The sequence below is a fragment of the Scardinius erythrophthalmus genome (genome assembly GCF_964197995.2).
Source record: "Scardinius erythrophthalmus genome assembly, chromosome: 5".
Taxonomy (NCBI): Eukaryota; Metazoa; Chordata; class Actinopteri; order Cypriniformes; family Leuciscidae; genus Scardinius; species Scardinius erythrophthalmus.
The window spans coordinates 19,020,426-19,033,940 of NC_138225.1; the positions used below are offsets into that span (position 1 = coordinate 19,020,426).

General features: G+C 36.8%; 1 protein-coding gene across 3 annotated transcripts; it reads right to left on the minus strand.

Moving 5' to 3' along the window:
* Positions 1-99: 99 nt before the first annotated feature.
* ehmt1a (euchromatic histone-lysine N-methyltransferase 1a) lies at positions 100-13,484 on the minus strand. Of its 3 annotated transcripts, none has more exons than XM_081366018.1 (24): positions 13,253-13,484; positions 12,521-12,587; positions 11,919-12,319; positions 11,289-11,388; positions 11,081-11,187; positions 10,744-10,981; positions 10,198-10,343; positions 9,808-9,951; positions 8,094-8,302; positions 7,863-7,952; positions 7,634-7,716; positions 7,344-7,450; positions 6,494-6,616; positions 6,246-6,347; positions 5,921-6,025; positions 5,437-5,591; positions 3,303-3,470; positions 2,716-2,860; positions 2,477-2,554; positions 2,144-2,259; positions 1,950-2,036; positions 1,330-1,408; positions 958-1,133; positions 100-863 (listed from the first exon to the last, which is right to left on the minus strand). In XM_081366018.1, the coding sequence occupies exons 2-24, from the start codon at positions 12,537-12,539 to the stop codon at positions 662-664; spliced, it is 3,180 nt and encodes a 1,059-aa protein (XP_081222144.1). In that variant the 5' UTR covers positions 12,540-12,587; positions 13,253-13,484; the 3' UTR covers positions 100-661. The 3 variants fall into 3 exon arrangements, with proteins under 3 accessions (XP_081222144.1, XP_081222145.1, XP_081222143.1); XM_081366019.1 differs by having other exon boundaries at positions 7,344-7,447; positions 7,863-7,955; XM_081366017.1 differs by having other exon boundaries at positions 7,863-7,955.
* Between the last annotated feature and the right edge of the window lie 31 nt (positions 13,485-13,515).

The following is a 13,515-nucleotide window of genomic DNA, read 5'->3' on the forward strand; positions in this document are numbered from 1 at the left end:
TAGATGAAACACTGAATTTGTTACATATACCTGTAATTCATAATGTGCTTTAGTGAAATTGTGTGTGGGCCACAGCTAAATTACAAATGACCAAATTAATAATTAAAAACACTGAAAGCTTTATTTCTCACAGATAGGACATTCAAATTCTGTGAAATTAAAATTCATTGTGAAATTTCAGTAAAAACAGATTAGAAAAAAGCCCTGATCTCTGCTCCTGAGAAGCCACAGTAAAAAAAAAAAAAAAAAATTAAATGGCTAAAAAAATTAGCCAGTAGAACTTGTTCATCTGTTCTACTTACAATTTCACTTTACTCATGGTATTCGTCTAAAAACCCTTTGTTTTTAATACCAAGTATATAAAAATGTACGCTTAAAAATGTCTATTAGAAATGTCTATTATGCTAATGTCTATATCTTGTACAATTAAGGAGCCTTTTCATCATCCTAATAAGAAAAAACCTTGTGAGACATGCATTTAGATACAAAAGGCCATTGATTAGATGTCTTATTACAAAATGTCCTCAATGGCATGGTGATAAAGTGATGCTGTATCTCTGCACAAATTGTCCTCACTTGGAGCTGAGATTCAGGAAATTATGTGTTGCACTCCTGACCGTATTTATTCGTTAAAGGCCACAGCACATCCCGAGTGGAGGCCTCAGGGTTGAGTAATTGATATAGCCGTGTTAGCTGACTGAATTTGTTCCACCTGAGCAACGGTCTGATTACCTAGCATTTGGACTGTGCTGTCTGTGTGGTTCTGGCCCGGAACGGTCTCAGAGTATCTACATTTCGTAGAGCCGCACTGACAATGGAAGTACTTTTTCTTAATTTGCCAATAGGGATCACCATAGTCAAACCTGATGAAAGAGAAAAGAATGGATAAATACGACAGATAATAAAGGATAAAAAAGTGCTAGAGGTTTAAAAAAAAAAAAAGTTATAAAGGTTTACCCAAGCTCGTTTCCAGCTTGAATAGGCTTGCTTGCATAGAGTGCAATTCGAGGAAAGCGCATGTCCTGGTGTTTGGTGAACACGCGGACAGGGAACAGATTGGGTTCGCAAAGATGATTCATAAACCTACTAACATTACCATAGAACTGGGCATCAATGCAGTAGACCTCTCCAACCTAGAAAAAAAAAAAAAGTCACCATTAAATACACACAAATACGAAGCAATTCAAAGTGTGCTTAAGCTCCATACACATTTTAATATACTTTAGCGCCCCCTAGAAGTCACATGTATGAAATGCATTTTCGAATCATTTCTAAATAATTTTTGCTTTCTAAACGCAAAGTTTTGACAAGACAAACCTCTAAACTTGCCTTATTTTCTAGGTTGAACATGTATGAGTCATTTTCCCGAACATTAGCTTCTCCATCTGAAATGATTTCACCTGCAAACCTGCACACAGAGCAAAATCCGTAGGGCAAAAGTATTGAACCAAAACAGCATGAGATTAATCATGTGTGAATAATTAATAATTCCCCTAATGGCTTTAATTTTTGTAGAAAATGTCACATTAAATTAATATGGTTGACACTGGAGTCAGTAGGAGGGTTTTTCAGAACACAGGCTGTGCTGTGTGTCATATTTTCACAGTAAAGCACTTATATACCAGGTTAAAGGGATAGTTCACCCAAAAATAAACATTTTGTCATCGCTTACTCATCCTCAAGTTGTTCCTAACCTGTATGAGTTTCTTTCTTTAGTTAAATATTAAGTTATATATTTTTAAGAATGTTGAAAATCAAACAGTTGACTGTAGCCATTGACTTCTATAGTAGGGAAAAAATACTATGGAAGTCAATGGCTACCGTTAACTGTCTGGTTACCAACATAAAATAAAAAAAAAAAGCTTCTATTTTATAATATGTAGAGACAACTATAATAAAAGCGGTATCCAAACAGGTGTAAAGCAACTGATCAGAAGAGAGGGTCATACTCGCATACAAAGGTTCCCTCTGGAATATCCTGCAGTGCTCTGACCCCCCAGCCCATCCTCTCAGTCCTAAACACCTGCAGTCTCACCCTGAGGATTAGAAAATTATGAAGTTGTGAAAAATATTCTCTGAATGTGTTGTAAACTCTGAATCTATGCACTCATATGCAACAATACATATATATTAGTTATATTACCGAAGGCCATTCTGTATCACTCTATTCCGGCATGTTCTCCAACAGGAACAGGCGTGGTTACACTCAAACAGGAACGGTGGATCATTCCTGCAGAACTCTTTCAGCAAGCGGCCATCCTGGGTACCAAGAAATCATAAATACAGATTTTAAGAATCATTAATAATAAGCATTACTCATAACCCCCTAAAATCACAAGGCCAAGATGACATCACAGTAACGTTGTAAAACAGCAGCAAAATAACAGGACTGGTATCAATTGTTTGTATGTCACTGTATTATTACCATGTGATTTATTACGCTTAAATGAATAATTTAGCACTAGCAGCATCTTACCGTGTCATACCAACAGCGCATGCTGAGCTGGCTACAGATACAGCCGCTGGACGCACAGTCATCTTTACAACTGCAGTGCTATTCCAGTGAGAGAGAGAGAGAGAGAGAGAGAGAGAGAGAGAGAGAGAGAGAGAGAGAGAGAGAGAGAGAGAGAGAGAGAGAGAGAGACAAGCATTTCATATAGCTGTAATAACAGCATTTACCTTGTTATGGCTTTTGACACTACAACATCCTCTTACCTGTAAGTGAGTTATATTTTCGTCTATATTTACTTGAGATGTAAAACAGTTCTCTGGAACATATTTGAAGTTGCTGGGGAAGGGCTCAAGGTCCACCCCATTCACGCAGGGCACAGGGACGTCCTCGTAGCCTCGGGACACATCTCTGAAACACCACACACAACAGTAACGTAAGATTTACCCACATTCTGTCAAATATTTTTGGGGCCAATCTTCCTTCTGAGCTGCGCGTGTTCAGAAATGTGTGGAAACTATAGATTTATTGAAGTCAAGCTAAATGAATGGGATAGTGATTCAGCTGTAGCCAGTTTTCATAGATTTTTAGTATGGATCTGAAGCTACAAAGAATCTTGTTTGGAAATATGCAGCACTGATTAATTAAATTCCAAGCACTTTCAATTGCACTATCAATAGAGAGTAGCAAAAAAAATAGTTAACAAAACATGAAAGCCTAGTTGAGACTAACTAAATCCATAAGAACTCCAACAACATCTACAAGATGCTTGGAGAAAGGACAGAACTTCTAAAATGCTGAATGTGGTCAAACCCTGATCTGATCCAAGATTTAATCTGTGTTCTTGCATTACCTGCAGAGGAGTCTTTCTCTGAGGCCGTCTCTGCCTCTCCTAGCATCTGTCAGCTTCTTATTGGTGTTCAGGATTGTCCACATCTTAGAATTTATAATACAGCAGTCCAAAGGAGTCTCGCCATCCCTGTTCTTCAGATTTACATCTGCTCCTCGAGACAGAAACAGCCTATAGACAATGCTTCAGATTATTCCTGTACAACTGACAGATTCAACTACAAACCTTTAGGGCCGTGACACACTAAGCCAACGGTCAGCTGACAACGTCAACGTCAGGCCATTGGTGAGCGTCTTTTGGGCTAGCTTTTGCAGTATGTCCTCAAGTCGACGGCAGTTCGGCCAATTCAGCAAGTTGAAATCGCTCTGTTTACGGTTTACTTTATTTAATATTTGTATATCTGCAGTTCTAGTTTTGGCTTCTCTTTTAGAATGAGAAATATACTAGACTATTGATACCTACTGATATAGACAATTATTTCCTTACACGCAGAGCTAGTTCAAGCGCAGCTTTATGTCATAAATGCAAACGCAGTTGGCTTTTGTCGGCGCTAGTTCTTTGATGTCAGCTTGGTGCGTCACGGCCTTAAGATTCATTCAGGGATTCCCAAACTGGGGTTAGTGAGGGAAAAAAAAAAAAAAAAAACATTATAGAATTAAATCATAAACACGTAAAATGTAAATATTGACCATTAAAAACAATCTAAATGAAACACTTAGATAACCCTTAAATGCATGAATGTTTCACCATTCATTATTACATATTCGGGACTTTAGCGACCCACATCTATATCTAACACGGATGGATCTCTACATGTCGCAAGAATATAAAAGTTTAAACTCTCCTGATATTAGAGAAACAATTACAGAAGAATATAATAAAGCATATTTTTTGTTAAATTTTGGATCTTGGAAGGGTTCACTTTGAGCAAATGTTTTAAACCATCATCACAGTCCTTGTCAGAGGTCATTTCCCAGTACATTCAGCATCTGGCTCATACTCCTATAAAACTATAGTTTTCAACATCTTCAAAATTAATATTTTGACAGCTTCTTCACCAGATCCACCATCAAGTGACAGTGACACTAATATCTGATTGCATTCAGTACTTGCTCTGCAGTAAATCGCCATTTGAAGCTTTTCTGATGATACTTCCTATTCTTTTGTTTTCTGCCAGCCATAACTACTAGTGAAACGTCACTTCATCATTGTGTTTCAGACATTGCCACCTTGTGGAATAAAGGTGAATAAAGGTGAATTTATTTAATTTAATTTAATTTATATACACTTATTCAGTCATGAAACATTCAATTATTTTTGTGCAGGAAAAAAAAAAAAAATATATATATATATATATATACTTACACTGGTACACGCCTTTGGTCGTTAGCGACCCTATACAATTTATTTTTACAAAAAATGAATGGGAAAACAGACATTCCCTTATATTTTTTTCTTGTTATACTGTTTATAATGAATTGATTGAGGAATAATAAAAAAGTTGATGTCTAACTAAAATTAATGAGGAGGGTAGTGAATTATGTCCTGGGTCACTAAAGACCTGAGGTATGCGTTTTAAGAGTTAAAAATATTTGATTTATTTTTTATTGTTTTTTTGTTTACCTGCATGCCATGTGAACATTAACCAACATCAGAGGTTGTGAACATACAAATTAAATAATTAAAATGTTAACTTAAAATATCGGGGAGAAATTCAAGCAAATATATGTTCGGCTGACAAAAAAGTTTGGGAATCCCTGGATTAATCTATTTATTCTGTATAAGTTGTTTAGATATGTTAATAGGGAGCATAACACAGAGACAGTGTAAATAGGAGGTGGACCACTACTAAAAAATGAATGGAAAAAAATACAATAACGCTCAAAATTAAGGTCAATATATTTAGGAAATTTCAGTTATCCAATACATCCAAAAGTCATTTATTCAAGCAGATATGAAATGTACTTGTATGCCTACTGCCTACAGAGAAATCTGGAGTGTTTCCTTTAGTGTTACTCAGTTCCCCTCGAGTAAAATTACTTCCCTTAAAGTGGGAATAACATTAATAGTTCCTTTATATCATAAAAATGCTTTTGTTTCCAGTTATGTAGGTATACGCTCTCTGTTCTACACTTACATTACACAGTCCAGCTGGTTCTGTCTGACAGCGATGTGGAGAGGTGAGTCTCCATGGATGTTCACAGCGTGTAGGTCAGATCTCTTGTCAAGCAGCAGCTGAGCGATCTCATCACAGCCAGAGAACGCTGCCCAGTGGAGGCAGACATTCTCCTCCTAGAAATCAGACCACAAGCAACATTCATCTCTGGTGGATATATTCTCAAATCCATCGGTATACTCTACCGTTCAAAGGTTTGAGTTCAGTAAGATTTTACTTGATTTTAAAAGAAGTCTCTTATGCTCACTAAGGTAGCATTTATTTGTTAAAAAATACTGTCAATATTACAATTTACGGTTTTATTTTAATATATTTCAAAAGGTAATTCAATCCTGTGATAGCAAAGTTGAATGCAGTGATGCATTTGTGCAGTCTCATTTTAAAGATCATCAAACAAGGTGAGATAAATAAGTGCATTAAAAAGCTGAAATACGTAGACACATACCTTATCTCTTATTTGGACATCAGCTCCTGCTGAGATCAGCATCTTCATCTGCTCCAAACGCATATTCTCAGTTGCCCAGGTAAGAGGAGCCCATCCGCCATCATCCTGACCAGAGGAACCCATAAACCCATTATTATTACAATCCCTTTAATAACAGCACCTAAGCACTCCAGTATCCATACAGCATCTAACAGTGGGTAATTCTGCAGTTGAGTACTCTACATCCTCACAAATAAAAAATTGAATTTACTGGTAAATAATAAATATGGCATGTACACAAAATGTATATTTTATACGCCAATAACAAACTTGTGCAAAGTTTTACCTTACAGTTGACGTCTATGGATGCCATGGAAAGGAGATACTGCAGCACACCTGTGTGTCCTCTTCTGGCTGCCAAATGAAGACATGTGGAGCCTCTCATATCCTGTAAGTTCAAGGCATGAATAACTAGATTTTAGACATGCAAAAGCCTTGGCATACAAGTCTCAGCATGTAGTATAAGATAACCATACCAAAAAAATAATAATTGTATTTTAAAGTTGAATGAGAGATAAAGGGCTGCCATTGTACCTTATGACCAGTAGAAGCACCAGCTTTCAGCAAGTATTTCACTGTTTCAAGATGATTGTTCTCACAGGCGTACATTAGAGGAGTTCTCTGCTCCACATCACACATGTCCAGGTTTGCACCAGCCTATAGAAAGATAAAGAGATCATTCGCATTACTAAAATTCAGCATTCATTAGAACACATTATATTAGACGTAAATCTAAAAGTAAAATAAAAGTAATTTAAGTTCATAAACATGTTATATAAAGCAATGGCATCAAATACTCCACACAATACCATTCAAAAGTTTGTGGGTCAGTACAATGGGAAATTGAAACTTTCATTCAGCATTCAGCATTTAAGGTTACAATTCTCAAAAGTGACTAATTAATTTTAAAGTTAAAAATATATTATTTTTCAAATAAATGCTGAAATTTTTATTCATCAAAGAATCCTGAAAAAAAAAAAATATCACCATTATGTGAAGAATGTGAATGTGAGAATATCAAGAAGCACAACTGTTTTAACTTCTGTCCAAATCAGCATATTGGAATAATTTCTGAAGGATAATGTGACACTGAAGACTAGAGTAACGGCTGCTAAAAATTCAGCTGTGCCATCTCAGGAATAAATTTCAATATAAAATGTATTAAAATAGAAAATTATTTTAATTTATAAAAAATATTTAACAATATTACTGTTTTGACTGTATTTTAGATCAAATAAAAGCATATGCTCATGGTGAGCATAAGAGGCTTCTTTCAAAAACACACACACAAAAAAAACTTGCCAGCCCCAACTGGCATTTTTTAAAGGTGTATTTAAAGGAACATAGATAATCCTTGAATGTGCATTGTTAGCATATGCAGTACCTGCACTAGTATATGGCAGATCTCTTTATGGCCCTCCTCAGCAGCACAATGCAGTGGAGTCTTTCTCTTCTCGCTGTCCATCCGCAAGTTTGGGTCCACACCTTCTACTGATTACCATCAAAACAACCACACATATCAATCACAAAACTGTTTGTACTATCATGCATATATATATATATATATATATATATATATATATATATATATATATATATATATATATATATATATATATATATATATATATATATATATATATATATAAACTGATTGCCTGAAAAAGGTCTTACCCAGCATATGCAAGATCCTCTGGAGCTCTCCTCTCTTAGCAGAGAAATAAAGCTGCTTTGGGGGCAGCTTGAATTTCTTATACCTTTAAAAAATATGCAATCATTTTTTTAAGTTTAGGTAACAAAGCAAGACTACAAATTGTGTCCAGTCAAATAAATAATAATAAATAATGCACTTATTTAATGATACAGGACCAAGATAGTAGTGATGATAGACATGGATACTTACTTCCCATCCTCCAGTGCATTTAAAACGCTTTCCATTGATTCTTTAGCAGGGTCAACAGCACCACCAACAGTTATAGAGTCCAGTTTAGCCCTGCTGTGAGAAACAATCATAAAGTGTCGTATATAGAACAAAGTAACCAGGGTGAGCAAACACATCACAACATTAGACAAGTGAAATAAGCTGGGAACAAGTCCAGTTAAACACAATCAAACACCAGGATCGAAAACTTACTCCATTAAGGCGGTGTCTCTTTTGTGTGCGGGCACAGCAGCTGTTGGCACTGCAGTTACACAGTCAGGTTTGGGGATCGTGACCTCTTTAGCATGGCTAGCCTCCTCGCCGCAGTGGGGGCAGAAGACCTGACCTCTGATCAGAGACGCACAGCTCCGGTGAAAGCGGTGAGAGATGTTCCCATCTGGCTGACATTCCATAAATGTCCCCTGGATTAAACAGACCGCTATGATATTACTTTTGCCATTTCAGTGTATCAGGGTTTAATGTCCATAACTGAACTATTAAAGGTGCACTCAGTAATATTTCATGATTAAAAAGTGCAGCCCCTAAAGGATTTAATAGTACTTTTAAAATCATGCACACCCACAAGACTGTAGTTACATCAGTGTGCTAAAAACACTTATTAGTCATGACTGAGAGCTAATAGCTGATAAAATGTGATAACTGCACATTTCTATAATGGTATTCCAAGGCCAACACAGAAATTATTCCCCTAATTGTGCACTATTTAAAAAAAAACACATTCATAATGTTGCGTTACTTCTAAAAAGAAACCACTTCATACACCACTGATTTCTTTAGAATAAAATGACTACTTTCATTTACCAAGGATGCATTAAATTGATCAAAAAGTCACAGTAAAGACTTTTACATTGTTACAAAAAATCCATTTCAAATAAAAGCTGTTCTTTTGAAATTTCTAGTTATCAAAGGATCCTAAAACAATGTCACATTTCCACAAAAAATGAAACATTTCTTGAGCCCCAAACCAGCATATTAAAGGTCCCAATATACTTCAAGCGAAACCGAAGAACCAACTGATGTGACGTAATTTCGAAAAAAATAATCTTTCCGGAAAAGTTCACTCCGGCTGATAAACACCTTTGTACTACCATTGGTCCATTGCGATTACATAATATGTAGGTGTAGAAGGTGTAGAAAAAGCTGCTTGATTTTAAGCAATCTATTGTATAAAGTGTTGTGTAAATAAATGGCCCGGCTCAATATAAATAACTAGAGTGCCGAATTGCAGAGCTCAGACAGACATATACACGTTGCTATGATCAGATGCCTTTCTAATGCTTTATTAAAAACTCCTTGCTGTTTTCTCAATTTTTTTGTGTGTTTATTTAGTTATTGAGAGGAAAGCACACAGTACATATTTACATATTCATATAAGCGCCGTTCTCAGCTGTGTGGGCGGTGTCAGATGTTCGATAACAGTATATCGCCGCTCACGTATTTCGAACTTCGTTTTACCCCTCAACAAAGAACGAAAAAGAGCCTGACCGTGAGTATATCAGGGCTTTAAGGCTAAATCACACCGCACGACAAACGCCGAAAGATGACAATTCATCTCTCCCTTGGCATTTGTCAGGTCATGGAATGTCTGAGAAGTGATGTACTGTAATCTAGTGATTGTCTATGTTTGTCAGCATCTGTCGGTGCGCTGTGAATTGGCCGTTAGAATGATTTCTGAAGGATCATGTGACAATGAAGACTGGAGTAATGGCTGCTAAAAATTCCGCTTAGCCGTCACAGGAGTAAATTACCTTTTGAAATATATTCAAAAGTTAACGTAATTTGAAATTGTAATAATATTTTTACAATATTACTGTTTTTATTGTATTTCTTTAAATGCAGACATTGTGACAGTAAGAGGCATCTTTCAAAAACATAACTTTTGAACGGTAGTGTATTTTTTACTCACAGCCCTGCAGAAGAAACCACAGCCTGGGCAGCTCTGGTGCTTCACCATGCCCGCACGATGATCCTCGCACAGCACGAGCAATGGAATCCTCAGAGAGGGACGCATCATTTCCTGCTTCAGAATCACCTTCCGACATAAACTCAGCTAGAGAGAACGAGAGAGAGAATCATATTCACTCAAAAATCCAGTTAACGTCCACTTTCTTGAAATCTATTAAACATTCAGTCAATCAAACACATTAGTATCATGCTATCACAAAGACATTGCAATGTCAAGTGTGTGAACCCAACTATATTTAGCATCCACCGTTGCAGCAGTGTGAATGTAGCCGATGAGTTCATTTTGCAACCTTTCACAGATGGAAAATAAAAGAGATGAAGCATGTTCTACCTTTCCATCCACACTCTCTACAGCCATGCACTTGCCCTCAGCCAGAGTTACTACATCCGGGTTCTTCGGTGTCTCCATTCGACAGCTACACAGTGGAGGTTCCAACATGTCATCAGCCTCCATGTTCTCTTTATCCTCCGGCAAACCTGATAAACACAAAAACCACCTGCACTGTTCAATTTAAGTATAAATAACTGGGTTTAAGAACTTGAAAGTAGACATTTTACTGTTTGGCTGCTAGAACATCCTATGCACTAAACTCTTCCTTCTCACACTGATCTAATATTAGATTAAGTGAATGTACAACAAAGGGTTGTTTATTTTTACACAAGAGTCTGCATGTATGTTGCCATGTGGTCTTACTGCCTCACAAAGTCAGAATGTTCTGTCTGAAACCTGTCTCTGCTCATTCTGAGAACAACCTATCAGATGAAAACAAACAGACAGGAAGTATACGCATTTCATGAGGTGGCAGCATGAGATACATAAAAAGCAAGTGTGCAGTGGACCTCAATTCTAATGTCTTCAGGTGCAGATATGCTCTACCTGTGGGAATTGGCGTGAACATGCTATCATGAGCAAGAGCATGTAGAGGCAGCTCTGTGTATTCTTCAACGTGGCCTTGTGGAACGCCCTCCGATTCCTTGTTCTTGTGCAGTTCTGCTGCATTTTCTTTCTCATCCCTTGAAGTTTGCTTCTCTGGTTTATCAGGACTGACTTTATTTTTGAATGCCTCCTCAATGGACATCTGCCCACCTTTGGATCCTGCTATATGTGAGGACTCCTGCAGGGAAACAAAGATCCTAAATGTTCAGATTTAACTGAGATGGATGACTGAATTACACACACATGGAAGAAGTCTCTAATGTGCCAGATATCAGACCTGCGCATTTGAGGAGGACAACGAGACATTCTGTTTCTTGGACACTTTCGGTTTCTTTTTGGGAACAAAATTATATAAGCCCATTTTTCTTTTCCTCTTCTTGGAGGCTGCAGAAGGATACAAACAAAGGAGCATGCCATTTGTTTTACTCTCGTGTGTTCTAAATTTAATTCAGCTTAGCTTTTTAGCTAAAAAAAAAAAAACCTACCTGTTTGTGCTGAGTCTTTGAGTTCCTGAGGTAAAAGGAGATGATGTGTGGGTGAAGACTCCACGTCTCTCTCATTCACGCTTTTCACTCTGTTCATTGTCTTTGAATGTTGTTGCATTAACAAAAACAGACATACATATAATATATATATATGTATTTTTTTTTTATATAACTTTGAGGGCAGAATTTTTTTTTTAAAGAAATTAATACTTTTATTCAGTTAAGATGCATTAGATTGGTCCAAAGTGACAGTACAGATATTTATGTCACAAAAGAGTTCCATTTTAAATAAATTATGTTCTTTTGAACTTTCTATTCATGAAATAATCCTGAAAAAATGTGTTTTGGGTTTTGTTTTCATTACTATCAGGGGTTGATGAGGGGGGCGCTCACTTAACCTATTCATTCGGATCAGAGGGTCCACCCATTCATTTTTTCTTGTCCCGGGCCCCATTAATTTTACAACCCACCAGTACAAATCTTCAACCAGATTCCGAAATGTCTGTTCTCCACACTTTTTGGAGATAGCCTAATCAATAATCATGTTTTAATGCACCTTCCACATTTATAACTATGATGCCTGCATGCAACTAAAAAGTAAATAACATAAGCAAGAAAACAGCAGGCTACCTTCAGAGCAGATGGAGCTGGTGCTGGTCTAACCATCGTTTTCCAAGCCAAACGTGGAGTAGCAGGATTCACAGCTTTAAACTCCTCCGGCTCTCTCTGAGCATCCCCTTCGTGTCTGGCTGCAGGTAAGAACAAAGTAGGGATGCTCTTGGCAGCATTACCAGACTCAGAACTCTGTGTTTCTGGAGCATCTTGTTTATCTTGCTGGATAGAGTCATGATTTCCTGACATGATGTTTTCAGCTGGTAGCTTTTGGGGTGTCTGACCAGAGTGAAGCAGAAAGCTGGGTCCTGAGCTCTTCCTGTTGCCTGGAGAGCTCTGTTGTTTACCAGCTTTTGGAGCAGCTCCGAGGGATTTAGGCTTTCTGCCTCTTTTTGGAGGATTCGCAGGGTTTTCCATACCTAAAACCATATCGTAATGAAATATAAAAAACTACGGCATGTAAACAATGTTTTTTTTTTGTTTTTTTTTTACTTGATAAGTGAATCAAATCTGAAGAAAAATACCAGACACTGTTGTGTTATGGAATACATTAACTGAAGCATAATGACGGGAATGTAATTATTTAGAAGCATGAATAACCTTGAAATCAATTAACTCACCTTTCTTGGACTTGGCCATGGCAGAGGGAACCTGGAGCAATCCAAGACCACCTCCAAGTTCCGTCCTCTATATGAGAATTTACAGTGTTATAATTTAAAATAGAACAAAAATTTATCTGATCAATATTTTTATGGATTTTCACAATGTCTATAGGCCTATTAATCAGTTATTTAATATATTAAAAAATATATATAAATATATACAAATTATATTGTATGTTTGCAGTCTAACGGTTATTTCTTTTTACATAAAAATGCATAAATAGAGCGATTACGGTTCTAGATATTAGTTATAATATATTTAAACAAATATTTATTGGTAATTATCGATTTCTGAAGGGCTCGTTTCAAATTTTCAAGTTCATTTTGACCATCAAATGCTGTCTGATTACATCTCACCAGATTTTGGGACAGCCAACAAATCTGTATCTTTGGCCCTCTAAAATAAAACGCTAAATCTTCCTTTCTTTGCATTGCTAAAGAGACATACAGTCCACTATCATCCTCGTGATTTAATGCGTCTTATTAACTGAGAAATATAACAAAATTTGTTAATGTTTATGTCGGATGTAGCGCGCTCACAGTTGGATGAAACAATGTAGCTAACATAACACGCGCATGACAACAGCCACAACAGCACAATTCTATACGAAAACATGCATGCACCTATAAATACAACAACGTCGGTCTTGGGACATTTATCCACAAAATAACAGCTTTGCTTATCCTTACCCGTTAACTTATGATGGCTTGCATTTTTGTGAAATAAGGTTAATTCCGAAAGTTTAGAGATTTGCCTTCCTCTCTTTACTTCCCTGCTACATGCGCCCTGCGACTGTCATGTGACCACACAGCGCCCTCTACTGGTAAGGGGAGAGCTTGAGGATTTGGTTGGGGAGTACAAAAACAGATTTAACCCAACATGTTACACTCGAGGAACAACTTTTCAGTTACAAAAACGATAGCATTTTCTGTAAATATTTATCACTTTATTT